This window comes from Poecile atricapillus, chromosome 4 (genome assembly GCF_030490865.1).
Source record: "Poecile atricapillus isolate bPoeAtr1 chromosome 4, bPoeAtr1.hap1, whole genome shotgun sequence".
Lineage (NCBI taxonomy): Eukaryota > Metazoa > Chordata > Aves > Passeriformes > Paridae > Poecile > Poecile atricapillus.
The window spans coordinates 32,717,893-32,738,348 of record NC_081252.1 but is presented as its reverse complement, the minus strand read 5'-3'; the positions used below and the strand labels follow the sequence as shown (position 1 = coordinate 32,738,348).

At 40.2% G+C, this 20,456-nt stretch overlaps 1 protein-coding gene across 5 annotated transcripts in view; it reads left to right on the top strand.

Annotated features, from left to right (window-relative positions):
- SH3D19 (SH3 domain containing 19) overlaps positions 1-20,456 on the top strand; it is an 82,863-nt gene that overhangs the window by 23,788 nt on the left and 38,619 nt on the right. For all 5 annotated transcript variants that reach the window (XM_058838725.1, XM_058838724.1, XM_058838727.1 and 2 more), the window contains one exon: positions 16,453-16,493. In XM_058838725.1, the coding sequence (XP_058694708.1) occupies positions 16,453-16,493 (41 nt within the window). The remainder of the gene's footprint in view (positions 1-16,452; positions 16,494-20,456) is intronic.

The following is a 20,456-nucleotide window of genomic DNA, read 5'->3' as shown; positions in this document are numbered from 1 at the left end:
ACAGACCAAGTGACCTCAACCATTCCTCACACAGCTTCTTCTCAAGGCCATTTGCCATCCTTGTTGCCCTCCTCTGGACACTCTCCAACAGCTCAATGTCTTTTTTTATGTTGTGGCACCCAAAACTGTGAGGCCGCCCCAGTGCAGAGCAGAGCGGGACAATCCCGTCCCTTCCCTGGCTGATGCCCCCAGGACAGGGTTGGCCCTCCTGGCTGCCAGGGCTCAGTGACTCACATTCAATTGCCATTGACCAGGACCCCCAGGTGCCTTTCTGCAGCGCTGCTCTCCAGCCTCTCGTTCCCCAGTCTGTACGGACATCCAAGGTTGCCCTATCTGAGGTATAGAATCTGGCATTTGTCTTTGTTAAACTTTATATTGTTGGTGATTGCTGTGTGTTAGTCAAAGGGACAGTGTGGAGAGACTTCTGCTGCTTCTGTATTGAGAAATCACAGAATGGTGGGAAGGTCATGCAGGTCATATAATTAAGCATTGTGCTTATAGTGGAAAGATGCTGATGCTAGATCAGGCCCATGATGTTTTTTTATAGCCAAGATTGGAAAATCTCCTAGGAGCAAGAGATGGAGCCTACTTACTTTCATCCTACTCAGAGTCTGCTTGTCTGTCATTCACTGACTTTATTTCCAAATGATAGTGCTGTGCGAAGCACTACCAAAAGAAGCAGTCTAAACACTGGACTTCTTAATATCCAGGAGGACTGAATTCATTCACACAAACATCCTGAAGTACAGTTTTTCATCAGTGTTGTTTAAAACCCTTGTGTTGTCTACTAGAGATGTCTGGACAGCCTTGTCAATGCTTCTGTTTTAGGAAGGAAAATTTCATGGTTTTGCTCATCTAGCCAGTGTTACAGATGGTAATACAGATCTGAAGTTTAAGACTTTGAACCTTGCTGGCACTCCATCAGAATGGGAAGGGTTGTGTTTAGAAGAAATGAATGTTGGGGGATGTTTTACTGTGATGTTCTTTATTCATTACATTTAGCTTTTGCAATATTTAAGGCTAGGGAGTATCAGGTTACGTCTAAGTATGCTTTTAGGCTATGAAAATAGAAATGTGCTGCTTTTGTACCTTCCCAGTAGGTCAGAAGTTGGGGTAGTTCTAAAAAGTATCTAGTCTTCTTTCCAAATCCTTGGGCTGCAGTTTCACAATTGCCCTGAGCTGAGCTAAGCTTATGTTGCTCCAAGAAGGAAAGGTTCATTCTCTCCTTTGGGCTGCTGTCAGTGCTCATGTGGTTAGTTGGATCAGAAGGCTGATCTCCAGGGAAAAAAAATAGCTGTCTCTCCACAAAGGAAGCAGGTTCAGCATAGTGGGGGCAGAGTGATTTCTTGCAAGTTCCATGATCAATGTCAGAACTGGAAGCAGGGGCTCTGAGTTGTGACTTTTCTTCTTGTTGTCTTAAAAGTAGGGTCATGTGACTCTTTTTTTTTCATTCTGAGAGATAAATTTTGGATTCACTCATTCAATGCAATCCCAGAGGTTAAATATAGATTTGAACTGGTGCAATGTGAGATTGGAATCTAAATAAGCATCTTTCTTTTGTTTATCACGTGTTTCTCATCAGCGCATGCTTTCACATCAGAGCTGTTGCTTCTGGGAGTAAAATAAGCTGGAGAAATTTTGTGCAGCCTGTTTCTTGGGTAGCTTCTTTGCTACAATAAATGGTTATGCTTAATTTTTAATTTGCAGTGTTAATTTTTACTCTGCTCAGTTTAAACTTACATGTAAATGAGGAAAAAAACCAATCACAGGTAGAACTGAAGAGTAAATGGCAGATGGGTTCAGCTCAGTTTTTGGCAGTTAGGGATCATAAGAGTATCTAGACCCTGTTCCTGGGGGTGTTTTAATGTTACCAGTTCATCACTGTTGTGTTGGGGATTTTTGGCTATTCATCTCACAGATAGCAGTAAAGTTTATTGTGAAGGGTATATCCTAGCCAGCCTCCTAGATGCCTTATTCCTAAACAGAGAAGAGGGATTTGTTTTAATAAAAGGAGTGCTCTGTTCTTGGTTTCTGCAGAGAGAATTCTGAAGGACTGTTTGCTCTGGTGCCCTGAACAACTCCTTCCATTGTCTGGGCTGCTCTCCAGTGCTTATTCAAATTCATAATGGAAAATAACGCTGCAAATGAGATGGTTGTTGAAGGAATAAAGAGAAAAAGGCTTACCCTCTGTCTTCACTGAAAGAATTTCCCTGCTTCTTTGGGCATCTTGTGTACGTGAGCAAGTTTCACCATCCCATCATCTTTCAGAATAGACTCCTATAGGAAGTACTGAGGACCATCCAGACACATGGCCACACTCCTTGTGCTTTAGGAGAATTACCTGGGGCATGAACAACCATAACAGACATTAGTTCTAAAAAAGGTGGTTTCAGGAAGGATGCAATTGCAGATTTTTTTAAGGCAAATTAATCAGTCATGGTTATAATTCTGCTTCTTTATAATTTTTTTCTCTCTGAGACATCTCAGTGATGAACAGCAGATGAAATTTGTGGTGGCTGGGAAGGAGGGCTGGGAGAGAATTCTTTCCAAAGGTATTTGTAATATTCTCAAAGAAAACAGAAAAGGAGGAGGAGCTGCTAAGGGAAGCCTATAGGATATGTGTCAGGGCTGAGGAGACAGACTTAGCAGGTTGCAAACTTACAATGCAGAAGTAGTAATTGTTATGTGGTCTCTGAAAGAATTTCATGTTGATATTTTAAGAGTGTTGGAGCTTTCATTTATTTCCCTAAGGATTTATGTAGGTTTCTGTCTAGGCTCAGTATCTACATTTTCCTTTGCCTCTGGAATTTGAGTGGGAGAGCTCAGTTTGCAGTTATATTGTATTCGTTTCCATGGCCTCTTACTCTGATGTGCGCAAAAGAGGAGATTGTTATTTCATTCTTTTTTCTGTTCTCTTTTTCTGTACTGCTCACCTACTTTATAATTTCATTGTAAGTTATTTCTTTGGTGTCTTTGTTCTTTATTGAAGTATAGGGAATCAGTTACCTTAAGTAGCAGCGTCTGATTTGGCAGGTTGAACATTGAAATGATTGATCAAGTTCTCTTTTAAAGCATGTTACAGTTGCATTCTTACTGCATCATGGAGCTAAAGTATTCCTAGTGAGGCCAGTCACATTGATAATTTCTTTCTCTTAAATGTATTTTAGTATAATGTACAGTATAATGTTCAGTTTGCACAGCTGTACTTCAGACTCTGATCCTGTCATATGTGAGAGATTGCATTTCTGATTTTGCTACAAAATTTTTCAGTTCAAAAGTGGTATTTTTCTCAGTGCAGACATCACCATTTGAATTTAAGCCATGTTTGCATACTGAGTTTGTCCTAGTTTTGGCCATCTGTGACAAATCACAGGCTCAACTGAGCTAGTATTAGCCAAGTATTAGCTAGCATAGACAAAGATGAGCTGCTTTTTCATCTGTTCCAGCTGCTTCAGCTTCAAGAAGAGAACTAAGATCCAGTGATATAAAAAGTCATGTTGCCTGCTCCCTTGGAGGCTTACAACCAAGGCAGGTCACAGTGGGTCTCATGCCACAGGAGGGTCCCCTGCTACGGAGGACTGAAGCTAGACCAACCCTAAATGTGGAACGTATTCATAGAAGTATGGTCTTTATAAATATGCATAGTTGCATCTTAATCTTGGGAGCATTGTTACAGGAGGCTTGTCATCTGACTGTGGTGGACATTGCCATCTCCTGAGGCTTGAGGCAAAGGTTGACTTCTAATTAAAGAGAAGGTCCAAATCTAATCAGGGTGTTCCAACCACAAGCAAAAATTACTTTGTTAAATCTCTCTCTTGATCTGTAGCATGATATCTGGTTAAAGCAAAAGAAGTACTGTGAATCAGTGGTACCACGTTTTTATTAGGCAATACTTTTGCTTGGAATAAATGCTTAGTAAAAAGAAACAGCTTTGGTTTTACTATTATAATCCTTCTATTTCATGTCATTGGACTTCTACTTCCCCATCCCCTTACCAGTATATATAAGATACCTTATACCAGTATCCAGTATCTATATTAGAACCTGGAAGGAGGTTGTGGAAGTGAGAGGACTAGAGAAAATGGCCATAAGATGAGACAGGGGAGATTCAGATTAGATACTATAAAAAAAATCTTCACTGTTATGGAGGTCAGACATTGGAATAGGTTGCTCAGGGAGGTAGTGGAGTCACCATCCCTGGAGGTGGTCAAGAGGTGTCTGGATCTGGTGCTGGATGATACAGTTTGATGGTTTAGTGGTTCAGGGGTTGCAGTGGTAGTGCCGGGTTGACAGTTGAACTTGATGATCTTAAAGGTTTCTTCCAACCTTGATGATCTTATGATTCTATGAATACAGTATTAGTTCAGACAATTCTGATATTGTTTTGTGATTGGACCAGGTCAGGTCTCCCAAAAGCACAATTTCTTTGGACAACTGTTTTTAAAACCATTGTGTTGTTTTACTGCCTTGTTTCCACACCCTCTTCTAAAATAATAGGTCCATGAATAGCTAAAAAAACATGTGCTCCTGACAGGTGAAGGTTGGACAACTAGGAGGAAAGAGAACAATATGATGGGACAAGTAAGTTAGTGACAGCTGTAGGAGAGGCTTTCTTACCACACCTTACTGGTGTATAGGACAAAAGATTATTTGCTTTACTATTCAATCTATCTTCTTCCTTCTAAGCCTTGTCTAAGGCTGTTGACAAGGAAATGAGTTCTGTTAAATGAACTTTTTACAGTGTGAACTGACTAGAAATGCTTTCTGTTAATAACACCATTTATTTTTTTCCATCAAAGACAGATCTGAAATGACAATACAGTTCTCTGGTGCAACTTGAAGCCATTTCCTCTTGTCCTTTTGCTTGTTATTTGGCAGAAGTGACAGACCCTCACCTTGATATAACCTGTTTTCACGTAGTTGTAGAGTGCAATAAGGTTTCTCATGAGCCTCTTTTTCTCCAGGCTAAACACCCCCAACTCCCGCAGCTGCTTGTCACAAGATTTGTACTCCAGACCCTTCACCAGTTTTGTTACCCTTCTCTGGACACTCCTAGCACCTCAGTGTTCGTCTTGTAGTGGGGGGCCCAAAACTAAACACAGAATTCAAGGTATGGCCTCACTAGTGCTGAGTGCATAGGGATGATCACTGTGCTGGTCCTGCTGGCCACACTATTTCTGATGCAAGCCTAGAAGGCCACCTGGACTTATGCTGGCTCACGTTCAGACACTATCAACCAACATCCCCGGGCTCTTTTCCAACAGGCAGTTTTCCAACCACTCTTCCCTCAGCCTGTGGCTATGCCTGGGGTTGAAGAACCATACTCAAGCAGGGTGATGCTAGAGCACATTGGAGGGATTGTGTCCAGGTGGTTCTTGAGTATCTCCAGTGAGGGAGACTCCACAACCTTTCTGGACTATTTATCACAGTCTCCTGCACAGTAAAAATGTTCCTTCCCATGTTCAGGTGGAAATTCCTGTACATCAGGTACTGTTCCTTCCCTCTTGACCTGTTGTTTAGCACCACTGAGCAGAGCCTGGCTCCATCTTTTTGTCAACTTCCCTGCACATGCTGAGACATTGATGAAGTGCCATCTCTGTTTTCTGAAGGCTGAACAGGCCCGACTCTCAGTTATTTTAAGGTAGATTCTTCAGTCTTATCATCATCTTTATTGTCCTCCTCTGGACCTACTCCAGGAGCTTCATGTCTCTTTTGCGCTGAGGAGCCTGGAACTGGACACAGCACTTCAGATGTGCCTCACCACAGCTGATCAAAGGGGCAGGGTCACCTCCCTTGCCCTACTGGTATTGCTCTCTGAGAGAAGCAATACTTTGTATTTGTTAGCCAACAGTGGGTTTTCATGAGGGTTTTTTTGAATTCATACACACTTTTAGCACCTACAGTGAGTGTATTGTGGCAAGCAGTGCCAAAGATGAACCTTACATTGCATGTTGTAAAGTCTCTTTGGCTTTTTTGAGTTTGGTGTCTGCTGGTTTTATATAATGCTTTCTACGTTCTGTAGTGTAAGAGACTGAGCTGTCATTCCCTATAGCTTTGCTGCTTCTTGAGAAAGTTAAAATGGTGTTGTTCTGCTTTTAAATAGATCATGTCAGTCAATTAGGTAGTCTTAAGGAAAAGGTCACTATTTGGAGGCCCAGAGGCATTTTAGCAAGTGGCAAGAAGGTTGACTAATACGAGAAAAAGGATGGGAATGCCTTTGGAATTAAGGGCATCACTGAGAGTGGAGATTAAAGAAATTACCTGCTTATGTTATGTGAATCCAGGGCCTCTAAGTTGAACTGGAGATTGAAAAAAAGTAATTTCTACGCCTGTCCCTGTAAAAATTATGGATCAACGGTTAGAGGTCAGAGATGAAGGGGTTGTTCTAAGCGAAGGGTAACTCTGCTGGTCCCTGATTATTCTGGGTTTTTTTTAGTTGCTGGAATAAGCTGATACTTTGTGGCTTTTTTTAATTTCCTCTGCCTAATTTACCCGATGACGTGTGGCACATTGATTGAAGTGCATGGAGGAGCATATGATAGAGCTATGTGTTTGAGTGGTACTTAAAGGCAAGGGAAGCGCATTGATACCTGTGGCTGTGAAATGTTTTGGAGAGGTGTTTCTTATGGCTGTTGCTCTGACAAGGTCCGGTTCAATCTGTTCTACTAGGTGTTTGTTTCTGAAGCTAAATTTAGTTGAGTGGCAGAAAATGATAGTGATTATTTCTTCCAAGTTGTAATCATCCATTAGAGAATGCAGTATTTACTGACTTGCCATATAATTTGAGGTCCATGATGTTGTAAGACAGCCAGGATATATGATTGAGGGTGGAGGAAGTTCCTTTCGTCCTGTATTATGTTTGCATGGTGACTTGCTCAAAGATGAGATCTCTGGAGAAATGTCCCCGGAGGTTAAAGGCCTTCTCTTGGTTATTGAGGTAGGTATTTTGTTCTTACAGCAAATGCAGTGCTATTCCCATCTATCAGGATTTTGCAGTGGGATAGGTGCAGGTTTTGTAGGCATCAGAATGATTTTAAAGATTTCTTTGGCTCTGTGGGTTGATGCTTCTATTTCACTCTTGGAAAACAATTTGAGTATGTATAAACTTGAATGCTTTTCCCTAGCCTGGGCTATTAAAGGTGTTAACTTTACCTATACACTATACCTTACCAACATTCTTGTAGAATCAGAATTGAAAGACTTGAAAAATAATCTTTGATGCATGTATTTATGAAGTGGTTGACCTTGATCTCAGAGTTGCTGGATCACTGTGAATATATAAAAAGGACTGAAGTTTAAGGTCATGTTTAAACTCAGAGGTAAACATTGCAGACCTACAGATATGTGAATTTCTGGTGAATAATTTTCTGCATTTTGTAACCAAAACTTTGTCAATATCTGTAGCATAGAAGAAAACGAAGTATTTCAAGAAGGGCAAGGGAAGAGTATTCAGGAAAACATGCCATTTCACTGACTGAGCTGTGTGCAGGGTACCTTCTGGAAAGATGGGTCCAATGAAGGGTGTGGTTAGGGGATTTTATTTGACAATTTCTGTGCACTGTGCATTCTGTAAGGGCCAGTGTTACAAGGTCACGGATCGCACATACTGTAGGGTGTAACTGGGTGAGTCAGCAGTACATTGCAACAAGATGTGATCATGCGAAACTATCATGTGAAGATGGTTTTACTTTTGTGAGATTTTAATGTGAGAGGGTTGAAAATTTGTATTTCTGCTGCTTGTTACATTATTTATTTATAAGTACAAATGACCTGTTTGAAACCGGTATGTTTCTTTATATGGATGACCTTGTAGTACATCTTTCGGCTGTTTGTTCACATTTCTGTTGCAGAAGGGGTTTTGGATTTGTTTCTCGTTTTTAAGTGCTTAGTTAAAGCTTCACTATGTTTGGTGTATATATATTAATATTTCTGTCATGTAGGCTGTCCCTTCACAACAAACTCACACTTTGCTCTCAACACACATCTATAATTAAAACAATGACGAAATTCCTTTTGATTCCTCACTCAGCTAAAGGTTAAACTCCAGCACATTTCATTGCTGCTTGTTTGACTCGGCTGGCCTATAAAGAAGTTGAATTAGGCTGAAGGAGCACAGAAATCCTATGGCATGGGACTTGTCAAAGAACTCAGCATTGGCAGGTGTTGTACTTTGAAATTCTCAAAGGTGCTCAACTGATTTTTTGGCACTGAGGTCACACCAGTACTGAACACTTCTCATAATCCCAGTTCTGTGGGTTAGATTGAATTTTTCACTTTAGATCCCAGACTTCTGTCTTTTGTATTACAGTGCTGGAATCGTGCTGTTAATCTTTGACTAGGCAAGATCCAGATATTATTTCAACTGCTGAGTGTAGAACCTATTTAGTAGTGTTCCTGGGAAGTGAGACTCAATAATTCACCGGTCAGAGGCCTCAGTTGCCTCAAGATTCCCCAGGAACTCCTTCCTTATTACTCTCGTTTCCTCTCAAAGGATGCACAGTAATTGAAGCAAATGGGCATATATTTTACAGATTTTTACACAGGAAACAAGCATACCTAGGCAAAATAAGAAACACCTTTACCTTGTTGCCTTGGTCTGATTACTGCTGTGATATCTTTGAAGTCTGTATATTTGCAAGCACCTGAGCTTTCTCCACTGGATTTCTCACCTCCAGCATATGCATCATCTGGGTCCTGCTGTGTTCTTGCCCTTGCAGTCAACACCCTTTTGTTCTTGCTTCTTCTCTGGAGCAATCCTTTTTTGTGTTGGTATTCTGAAGCTTCTCTGTTTTCAAAAGCCCATCTGAAATATACCCATCTTTTCATTTCTTTGGGTGATTTCCCCATGCATTCGCTATTGTTTTCTCTTTGCTGATCTGCAGATAAGTGATTTAGTAAGGATTTAAGATACTCACTGCCAAAAAAGTAACGTTATCTATTTTGTTACAGTCATTATTAATGTCTCTAGTCAGATGAGAACATTGACATACCACTTTATCCCTTTATAATACTTTAAAGATAATCTTACCGCTCTATTCATATGTTCTATGAAATATATAAACTATTTGAAGAAAATCTAATATTCATACTTTATAACAGTTAAAGCCCTCTAAAGACATCTTGAATCCTGTGGATCCAGATATACTGCTTTTCTTTATGCCTTTGTCCTGCTTATCCTTCATGATTAAACCAGGTTTTATTCAACTGTGATGTCAATTAGGTTCTGGAGCTCATTTAGCCACCAGGTTATATTTGATGTACAGAGATGTATGAAGCAAGCAGAATGTCCCATCAGTGGCTAGAGAAGGCTTTGATTTACTGACTGAAATGCAACTGCAAATAGTTGAATCAAAAAACCATTCTTCAGAAATACGCTTTGTTTTGTACTCTTTCTTTAACAGTAAAAGTAGGGCAGTGTCATCTTTCCCCATGTGCAAATGCAGAAACTCTGTAGACTTTAATGGTAAAATATTTCCATCAGTAGAAGCTGTACTTTACAGCTAAATTGTTGTATTTGAAAGCACTGGTTCTTCCCTTCTGTTTTTTAACTGTTAATTTTGTGTCTGACTATAATGCTGCCTGGCCCCAAATATCCTGTCCCTATCACTATAACAATTCAGAGATACTTTCATTTACATTTACAGTGCTACATTGCTATCATGTTATTATTAAAATTACAGGTGTTTTCTATGCCTAGAATTATTTACTACCATGAGTAAATTGCCATTAATCATAAATACTATTTACTGATTTTAATCAAAACATACTAGCAGGCTTATCATAACAGTGAGTGTGATACATTGATAGATGGCATAGCAGGCAGCCTTTTTAGCTGTTACAGGAGGGCCAAAGTCTTCTTGTAGCATACATTTTATTGGGAGTTGAAATCAGTTAATGTGCAATGAAGAGTGAGAATGACTTGAATCAAGCTCTAAGGATTTGCCTTTCTGGAGCAGCTGTGTTTATAGTCATCTTGGGGTTAGGGGCAGTTCAGCTCAGGCTGTTGATTGAAGGAAAATGCTGTAGGAAAGTTGTCTAGAATGTCTGTAGCTCAGGAAGGAGTTAGTTCAGGGTGTACACAAGCCAAGTGACTCAGATTCACAAAAAATGCAGGTGGTGTTTCATCTTCAGGGTCTAAGCTGGACATTATTAAATATGGAAGCCATTGTAACCTCATGACTTGTAGGCTGCTGTGAGAATTGAAGTGTGAAATGTTATCATCTGCTGCCATGATTTGCTTTGACTTCCTGCCTGTGTTCTGCCTTAAAATTGAAGGTTTGGTTGCTAAAATAAAAGTATGACAGTGACAAGCACATGAATATGTAATAAGTGGTTGAAGAAACTGCTAGAGAGCAATTCCTGAAAGGATTTCCCTATGCTGATCAATGTGAGCTGTTTTAATTAGCAGAGCAGCTGGATTTTAGCTGCTGCTTAACTACATCTTCACTTGTCCAGACAGTGGGAAGTCGCGGTTGTGGCATTCATTAAGTGATGCAGGAGCAGACATCCTCAGCATATTGATGAGGATTGAATTGTCACTGGACTTAATTACTGGTTCAGGATTTCTTGCTTATGGGGCTGAACCCAAGAGAGAAGTGAAGTTGTGCAGGGATAAGTCTTAATTTTTAGATGACCTATCTATACTATTGAGCATGTGTCTAGATCTTTTTTAGCCTGCTGTACCCGCAGTGCCAGGACAATACCCCATGATCTAGCAGAGAACATGTAAGTGTTCATTTTACAGAGAGAATGTGGGGATAGGCTGCTGCCAGCTGCGTTTTTTTCTGGTGCTTGTCTGATCTCCTAGTGAGCCAATACGGATAATCAGCACTAACAGGAAAAAAAAAATACAAAGAGTGGATCAGCTGGTACTGAAGGATGAGAAGAACAGCTGACATGAGGTGTAGCCAGCATTTGGTGATTCACCATCAGATTAGTGGCAGAGTCATGGACTTAAGGTTTGTTTTGTCAGTGGAGGCTGAGCTGCTTACCCCAAGGACTGCTGCTGGCCTCCCTGTCCGCTCGCATTGCTTCTGTGGTGCCACCCTGATGCTCATGTGGCTCTGCAGCCAGCTGGAGCAGTTGGCCTGTCTGGCTGAAAACTAATCAGGATATTTGGGATGGGATTCTTTGTTGTTAACAACATCACATGGCTGATCCAGCAGACTTGCGACCATGCCAGCACCAACACAAGCGAGCTGTTGGAAACGTGGGGAAGGTGGGAGTACTGACTGTGCACTGTCTGCTTCCCTGACATTGATGGGGAAGGTCACAACCTGGATTCCATGTGCCATGTCATCTAACTTAGCCTATCAGCCAGAGCACTGGGGCTCCTCAGCAGCGGGGGCATTGAAGTGGCTGACCACTGTGGGTGCATTTTCAGTGTAAGTTGACTTCCACAGGATTAGTACAATTTTGTCTACTGCATCACATCATGAGTTTGGGATAGCTGTGAGTCTTGCGTTTTTAGCTTCAGGAGCTTTTTAGGTAGAACTAGGAAGGCTGTCTTTGGCCTGCAGGTGGTGGTGAATCTAATCTTTTGCTCCACCCCTAATTTAACTATAAAGTTCTTACCATCTTTATGTAATTCAGTCTGCAGTGAAATAATTTAGGTGACATTTAAAACATTTTGTGGTTGGAGTAATGTCTTCTAGTAAGTTTTTAGAATGTTGCACTGTAGTACACTGGCTGTTATAAAGATGGCATGATTTCTAAAGTAACTGAGAGGAATATATGATGCTTTTTATTAAACTAGTGTATTGCCTTACAGTAATTTCAGCATGAGCTATTTTAAAATTCTTGGCTCACATTCCAAGAAGTCACAAGACATTAAAAATAGCAACATTTTAATTATTTTTACTCTGTGTGTGAGTATAAAGCAGGGTCAATAACCATCACAATTAGACATACGTTTAACTTTTACATGGGTATGTGAACCTAAGGACTGATACTTTTTGAAAAGCTTTCTGTAACTTGACATAAAGGATAAATTTCGAGACCTTGGAATAGATGCTTCAGAATATTAATTTTTTTAGAAGTAGTGATCATTCTTTTTCATTATTTTTGTTGGCTTTTTTCCCCCTTTAGGCTTTTATTTATGTCTAGAGAGATGTATGAAAAAAATGCAGTCAGTTGTCCTGTAGAATATTCATTGTTATGTCAGTTTAGATAACTGACTAAATAATAAACTAAAGGTCCTGGTTCTGATAAAGGGAGCAGGCAGTGTGAAGAGCTGCTCAATTCCTGCTGAGAATCCCATGCAAGCTAATAGAGGGGTGTGGAAGTACATGATGAAGAGATGCTGAGACAGGCTAGTAGCCTGGGATGTCTTTTGTATCCCAAGCAGTAGTACAACCTGTAGAGCAGAGGACTGTAGATGGCCAGGGGAGACCTTCCCTAGATGGCTATGGGTAGGCTCACAGGCAGGAAGAGGACAGTCACAAGCCTGCCTGTGATCTCCAGAAACAAATAAAATCCATCAATCGTCTGCCTGTTTGCACTCAACAGCCAAGCTGCTTCACCATCAGCCAGCTTGTGAGAATGTGCCCGTGAGGTGCCCTCCACTGGGCTGGAGACTCTGCTGCTCCTGAACCAGCTAAAGGATCAGGTGGGTGAAAAGATAGCCCAGAAAATCCAGGCCTCTTGGCTTAGGTAGCTGTCCTGCCCTGAGCAGACACAGCTCCCTGCGTGCTGCCTTGGAGATGGCTGTGTGAGTTGAGCTTTATTCCACTTGAACAGCACCTCCCCTTCTCTGGTCTGTGGGGACTGCCGAGGTGAGTGATGCTCACACAGCCGCTGTGTTGGGTCAGGAGTCGCCCTGCAGGAGCAGCCTTTTGAGAAACCCGGTAGCTACACTGAAATTGTGTTTGAAGAGAAACAGTGCTCAGTCAAGGAAGTGTCGAAGCAGAGCCGCTGATGAGGGAGAAACCATGGTTTATGCACAGCAAGTGCACTTTATCCACTGAACAGTTTATGGCTCTTTACCCAGTCTACCTTGTGGCAATTTTATTTTCCTAAAGCACAGATCTGAAATATGCTTTTGAAGCATTTTCCTCAAGTATTTATATTTAGAAAACCTGTCCTTGAAACCCAGAGTAGAGCCTGCCAGAAGGAGTGAGTAGGTGTTTAACAACTTGAAACACACCACTCCAGGTTCTTTATCTTTCAGAAATGGTGACCCATGGGACCCTTTTCATATTGCTGCCGACTTGAAGTACCCAACTGCTTTCAGCACAGCAGGCACAGCAACTTACAGATCTCCTCTGAACTTATTGAGTGGCTTTTTCTGGGTGCAAAGTGGGTTTTGAGGAGCTGGCAGGGGAAGCTCATCAAAGCTATTGCCTTAGCTGGAAATGAAACAAAGTTTGTGATTTAAATTAACAGCAAGGTCTAGGATAGATGTGTAGATGTCAGAGGAGTTGCTCTAGTTGTCCACTCCTGCATGCTAAAAAGGTTGGGGGGTTGTGGATGACTACTTTGCATCTTTACTTATTCCATATTAGTTATGACTCTGGTGTTGATGCTAATATTTATAAGATTCTTTAATACTTTGAAACTTCCTGCTGTCTGCATGGTTTTCTTCCAGCAATATGAGTTTGGACTTCACTTGTGTACATTGCAGGGTGGCACAGGAGCTGCTGTCTCCCATCCCCACAGCTAGTTATTGTCACACTGTCGCCTCGGGTATTCTCATGTAATTGTAGGGGGAGTCGCATTTTGGATGAATTCATTTTTCCTTGGCATGTGCATTTGTGAGGATTTTTTTTCCCCTGGCTTCTGGTTCGTTGATGTGCCTTATGAACAGGAGGAGGAGGTGGGAAAGAGGCAAGGACCATGCAGTACAGTAATTGCTGCAGCTCCTACCTCATCAAATAGGAGAATTAAATTTGATTTGGTTATGTTAATTATTTGGATGGCTTGAGAGAAAACATGTCATTAACTGTGGAGCAGAGGAGGTTATTAGTAACCTTATCACTTCTCTCTTTGCAACACAGAGTAAGAGACCAGGATTTGCTTCCTATGGAGCAGGGATGGGTAGGCTCAGCATAAGGTATGGGTAAAATCAGCTACCCCAAGAACAGCATCTTATTGAAATTACTGGGGTTTAGTATATAATGAAGTTATGAAGTTTGCAGTTCCATTACAGGGCTTCACAGGGAGAGGGGGAGGGACAAAACTTGTCTACTGTCATGTCCATGTTTTTAAAGGGCTTAAATGATTGTAAGCTAGATGTGGATCAAACTCTCCTGGGGGTAGGAAATGTAGTGCTTTGCCAAAAGGTTGTTGATGAGAGACATGTTAATGGAAAGTGGAAAATAAAAACTGTCCTCTAACAGCTTGTTTTGCCTGCAAGCTCATAAATTTTCTAATAGAACCATGTTAGTCTGGGTTCTAAATTACAGATAGTTGCATATTTGAGCTGCTTTGCTGCCCTTGATATATCCATTCTTCAGCTTCACTAGATTGGTTTCATGAGAGGATTTACTTCTTTGTTTTATGCATTTTGGTTTAAAAAATGTTTTCTTTGTATCCTTTTGGTCCTCCTGCTGCATGGAAAGCTTGAACTTGTGTCTACATGATGACTCCTATGATTTCCAGCCAAAAATACTTGCTTTTGTATGAAAATGTTTATCAGAACCTGAGGCAAATTGCAATGGGCCAAAGGGCTTTTGCCAGTGAAAGAAAGAATTTGTTCCTTTTTGTTCTTAGTGATACTTGAATGTGCATACCTGATAGATTTCCTAATTTCTGCCTATAATCTTAAGTAAATCCTGAATTCTTAGTATAGAAAGTTAATGCTGCTCCAAAAGATTTCAGATTGATGTTACCAGACTTTGGTCTCCTTCCTGTCTGATAATAAATACAGTTAAAGCCCTAAAGATTGTAATTATTCAGAGCAATGAAAGCAAAAGAATAAAACTTCAAAAACGAACATCCAAGAAAAAGAGACTTGAGATACAAGGAGCTAAGAAAAGAGTCCAGGGTACATCTGTGAGGAGCACACAACTAAAAGCATTTCTTAAAGATAAGGCTGTATTATGATGGGACACTTTGAAGGAAAGTTAGAACTCCTTTCTACTGAAAATGTGCAGTGAAATATGACTGATAGAAATGTTTTCTAAAGCAGCCTTGCGAGCAGTGTGGATTGGGGCCAAGCCACATTTGAACTGTTTCTGAAACCAGACAGATAGGCATTGTTTATCCTAGACTATCCAGACTGTTTCAGAAAGTAGTTCCATCAGAGCAACATGCATTTCTAGTCTTAATTAGTTTCCAGAATTACTGTAGAGGGAGGACATTTTTCATCCACATCCCTTTTGACTGTTTCTTTCCTCTCTCCTCCAAATCCCCCAACTCTTCATCGCACTGGAGTAATTGCAGCCGTCTTGTGCATGTGGAGCTAAACTGAGCCCTGACAGAGTTGGTGTGCTGCACACCAGCAAAGCAAGAGCAGACATAAAATGCTAATGCACTCCCTCTACTAACATTCCTACTGATGAAGCCTGGTGCTGGAAGGTTTCTGGAAAAGGCTTGATTAGTATAACTTTGTTTTTTTGTTAAGATACTGTATTCATTTGAACCAGATGCAGTCTATTTGTTTTCAGTTTTTAAAAAATCCATTCAACACTTACAGAAGCTTGTCACCAATAAATATTCTTTATCTTTATCTCTTGCATTTAAAAGAGAAAAAGAGAAAAAAACCTTCTTTTCTGAACTTGTTTGTTTGTTTGTGTTGCTTTAATTCCTCTGTAGCTTAGAACAAAGTGGAAGAATATTAATGCCATGTTCTTCAAATTGCAGCATTTCTGAAAGTGATAGTCCCAAATTAGATTTGATTTTTACCTGCATAAATAGTAGGGACTGCTGTGTCTGTTAAAACCTTAGTCTTACTAAGAAAACAGATGAGTTGGCAAAAGGAAACATTTTTCTGTCCTGTGTATCAACAAATATTTGGTCATGTTGTCTTCCTAACCCCACCCACCAAGTTATAACTGAAAAATGTTATCTCAGCTGGAAGGGAAGACAAGTTGTTAAGTAATTGTTAAAAATATTTAGCAAAAGGGTTATAAGTTTTTATTTCACTGTGTAAGTTTTATTTATTTATGAGAATGTTAAGTCATAAAATGCTTATAATCTGTGAATATGCACACCCACATGAGGCAGAATGTAAACTTCAAGACAGAATTGAGAGAAATAATGGATTTAATAACTGGCTTTCCATCTTTGGTGAGTCTTGAAGCCAATCTGCAACCTGATTTTCATTAAAAGGGGTTGCATATGTTTGTATAGTCCAGGAGTTTTGGACAAATTTCTGTAAGATAACAATCTTGGGGGAAAAAAACAGGCTTGGCAAACCCTTTACAATATATGGGGATTTTTTGTTACTTAATATTACTTAATTATTTTCTCTTTGAGACATTAACCATGTTTTAATTTTTTTTCTTCAATAAGCCAAGGACCTTTGTCATCCATAAGAGCGGCAATCAAGAGATGTAAGTTTACTTTTCCTTTTTGAGAACTATAATGTTGTAAGATTGCTACATCTTTATTTTTAGTAACTGTTTAACTTGGTATGCAAAAACAAAGTAGCTGTAAGTAAGTAAGCAGTAAACTGAGTGGCTGTAATTTCTTTCTCTCTTTCTTTTTACACACAATTTTTGGTTCTTTCTTTCCAGTTGCTAACATTTTCTTATTTATGCATTAATGCATCTGTGCACAGATGTGATTCGTCTCTGAAGAGCTTGGGTTAGATGTGCCCAGTTTTTAGTTCATTTGGCAAAATAGAAGATTGTTTTATTTTAGTAGAAATTTGTAGCAACTGCTTCTTCACTGTACTGGGACAGAATTAAACTCATGTACTAGGCTTGTTTTGGAAAATAAAAATCTTGTTTCTTTGGAAATTATAAATCTTGAATGAAAGTCCAAACTCTTCTTCCTTGATTTAATTCCTTTCCCCCTTTCCCTGCTCATGTTGTTTCCAGGCAGAGAGTTTCTTTAGATGCATCTTTAAAAGCATTTTATGCTGTTACTTTCTTCCCCTTTTCAGTTTTATTTCCTTTCTGTCCATGGCTTTAATTTTATATTAATGAAACAACCTTCAGGATTCTGCTATGGGGAAAAATAAATTAGTGTATGTAGTACTGATTTGTTTCTCCTGGACCTATTAGTCAGGGATTCATTAGTGTGGATTAAATTGGAGGTAGTGAAAGGGCATCATGAAAGCTTTACTAGAGCGAGTCTGCATGATGCTGTCATTTAAATGCAGCACTTAATTTGGGCTGTTGCTGCCACAGATGGAAACTGGAAAACAGAGCACCAGATCACAGAGGGCCTTTTGTGGTGGAGTCAGAAATTGATTCAGACCGCCTAAGCCCAGTACCTTGCCAAGCTGAGAAATCATCTGAGGGATCATGAAGCATTTCATATTTATGTTTTTGAAAATGTAGTAGCAAGTGAGTCTTTATTTTGAGGCATAATCATATAAAAACCCACCTGTGGCTCATGTTATTTACTTATTAACATATTAATAACTATGATGAAATGTACCATGTGAATTATTGAGATAATAAGCTAGCAAAATAATATCCATGTACATAGCAAGGCATTTTATATGAAACTGTAGTTCTTTGTACACCGGTACACAATGCTGTTAGAATGGACTTACATTACAATGGACACTGAATAATTCCTAACTCCTCTTGCTATTAATCTGGAAAAGTATGGTAGTTTCTGGACAAGTGTATTTTTCTAACAGAGTTAGAAATCTGTCTTTTTTAATTCCTGATTCTTTGGGCTCTTATTCTCAAATTTTCAAGAAACATGGTAAGTATGTACAGGCTTTCAACTTACCCAACTGTGGACAACACTGTGTGTCACTTTGTTTTGGTAAGTCTCTCTGTTTCTTGTGGCCAGAAAGAAAGAGGTGCCCTGACCTTTGGTGCCCTGACCACAACTCCAGGTAGAAAGACAGACACTAATGAAAGACAGAAGGTGTCATTTTCAGTCCTGTGACTGCTCCATAGGCTTCAGAAAAGTGAGCCCAACGTAACTTGAAAGAAGCAAGCATGTGAACACAAGATCTGCTCAGGAGTAATCTTTTGATCTCAGCTCTTAAAAAGTTACCCCAGGACCTTAATGATGATGTCAGGCCTGGACACACTACTTTTATAGAACTCCCACTGAAATCACTGAAACTGTGTCCACCAATGCCAGCACAGCAACCTGCACAAGAATGCCAAAGAAAGTAGAAAGAGGCAAGCCAAATGCTGCAGCAGTGAAACAAAGGGGAACAGTGTTTTCACTTGCTTCTCCGCTCTTCCAGACACGGGTGTCGTTAGGATGCAGGGCTACAGAAGCAAGTCTCTTATCCTAAAATGTTGGAAGAACCTGTGGGCTTGTTCTATTCTCATTCTGTCCTAAGTAAATACATGGCTGAATGAAAGACGTGTAACAGCTTGTATACACTCTGAGGCTGTGGATTTCCATTTGGCAGTTTTGCAGACATTTTTGGCTGTAGGTTTTGTTTGTTTTTCATTTTGTTTGTTTTGCTTGGGGGCTTCCTAGGTACTTTTGGCTCCCACTTTTTCCCAACCAGATCAATTCCATGACCTCATTCTCTTCCCCATCTGCACAAACATTTGGGCTACCATAATGCAGGGAATGATGCAGAGGCAAGAACATACAGCCCAAGGAAAGGTGTAGGAAGGAGTGAAGTGCCTTCATAAATCATGATTGTCAAATTTGAGTAAATCTACAGGCTTGCTCTAAGGGTGTAGTTATGAAAATTTTATTCAGCAGCAATGCCAGCCTCTATGGTGCCTAACAGATAGATCAGCTGTGAAATGGGTATAGAGGACTATCCTGGGAGTGGGAAGAGGAATCCCTGTTACCCCCATAGGTTATTTTTTTATCAGTTCTCTCCCTGAAGTTGCACAAAGAAGCACTGGAGCCAGGAAATGGAGGCAGGATAGAGACTACTGTTGGGGGTGGCATGTTCTTTCCCCTGTGCTGCTGGTGGTCTGAGCCCAAGGTGAGCAGGTTCAGGGAGGTAAAGTGGGACAAAATCTGTACAGACAGTGGTTATTCTTCTAGCACTGTGAACTCGCTATGGGGTCACATGGGTGCTAACGTTCATTCATGGGGAATCAAAAATCCAGGTTTGGAAGGGGAATTGGGCGTCACCATCTCTTAAGCTATATTCAGGCATTAAATCAACCCAGCTGTAATGTGAGACAATCTGATGTTTCCCTGAGATGCCTGGAAACAGAACCAGAAAAGGAGCAAGACCTCCCCCTTGTGCCAAGAAACAGTTTGGGAGAAAAGTCTCTTATTGCAGAGGTGCATGAAAAATTCCAATTACTTTGAACCTGCATGTCTTCACAACCTTTCCATACAGTAATAGTCTAATCATATGTTGGGTGAAATCAAGGCTGTTTTTTATGGTGTTGGCTTGAGGATTATCTGCTCGTTTTAGTGTTCCCTGATGAAAGATCTCTGCAGTCATGTAAGACCTTTGATATTTCAAAGATTGCAAGTGTGGCCTCTTTCATGGGAACATCCTGTCAGTTCTTCAAACTGCATTACTTTGTAGGTAAGGGTGGGAGTGTTTGCCCACCCTTGAGGTTTTCCCTGAGATACTATAATGAATAAGCTTTATTCCTAGGCATCTATATAGTGAAATAACTTCTTAGTCTAATAGTCTCCATATTTCATAGGTTTGGAAGAAATGTCTAGCCTGGTTTTAGAAAGCATTGAAAGAAGGTGTGTTTTTAAATATTAGTGCAGGTCCTTGTTGTAGAAAGGCTTGGCCTATTTGAGGCTACCTTTCCAATCTTTAATGCAAAATTAAACTTGCTTTTAAAGCACTCTGCAATGACAGAACTGTTCAGTATTTCATACAGGTTTGCTAATGGAAGCACACAAATATTGTTATGCAGTGTGTACATTGTTGAAGCATTCAGTGCTCACAACAGAACCTTATCTCTGAGCAGATCCTTGATAACTTCAATTGTCTTTGTATTGCCTTAAAAGGTTGCCTGAAAGACTGTGATTCCTAGTCCAGCTCTCTTCCAAAGGCTGAAATCTGCATGTCAGACTTGTTACAGCTTGTCTGTAGCATCGAAGTCTATTGGTTTGTGGTATAGTGGTGGCTGTATTCATACAGCCGTTTTGATCCCATAGTTTAAAATACCCCCTGCACCATAATCTGTATGTATTTCAAATACAAATGATGTATTAAGTACACTTGAAAGGTAGGACCCTGAGAAGAAACAGTAGAGGAAAAAATCTGAAACGTAAGTATGCAGTGCAAATATAATGTCCTTTGCCTCCACACGTTTAAAAATAATTGGTAAAAGCCCACTAAATAGTTCTTCTAAGAAATATGTACAAAAGAGGAATATATAAGTCTCTGATCTGCCCTCTGTTTACAGTATTACCATTAATCCTTTATGCTA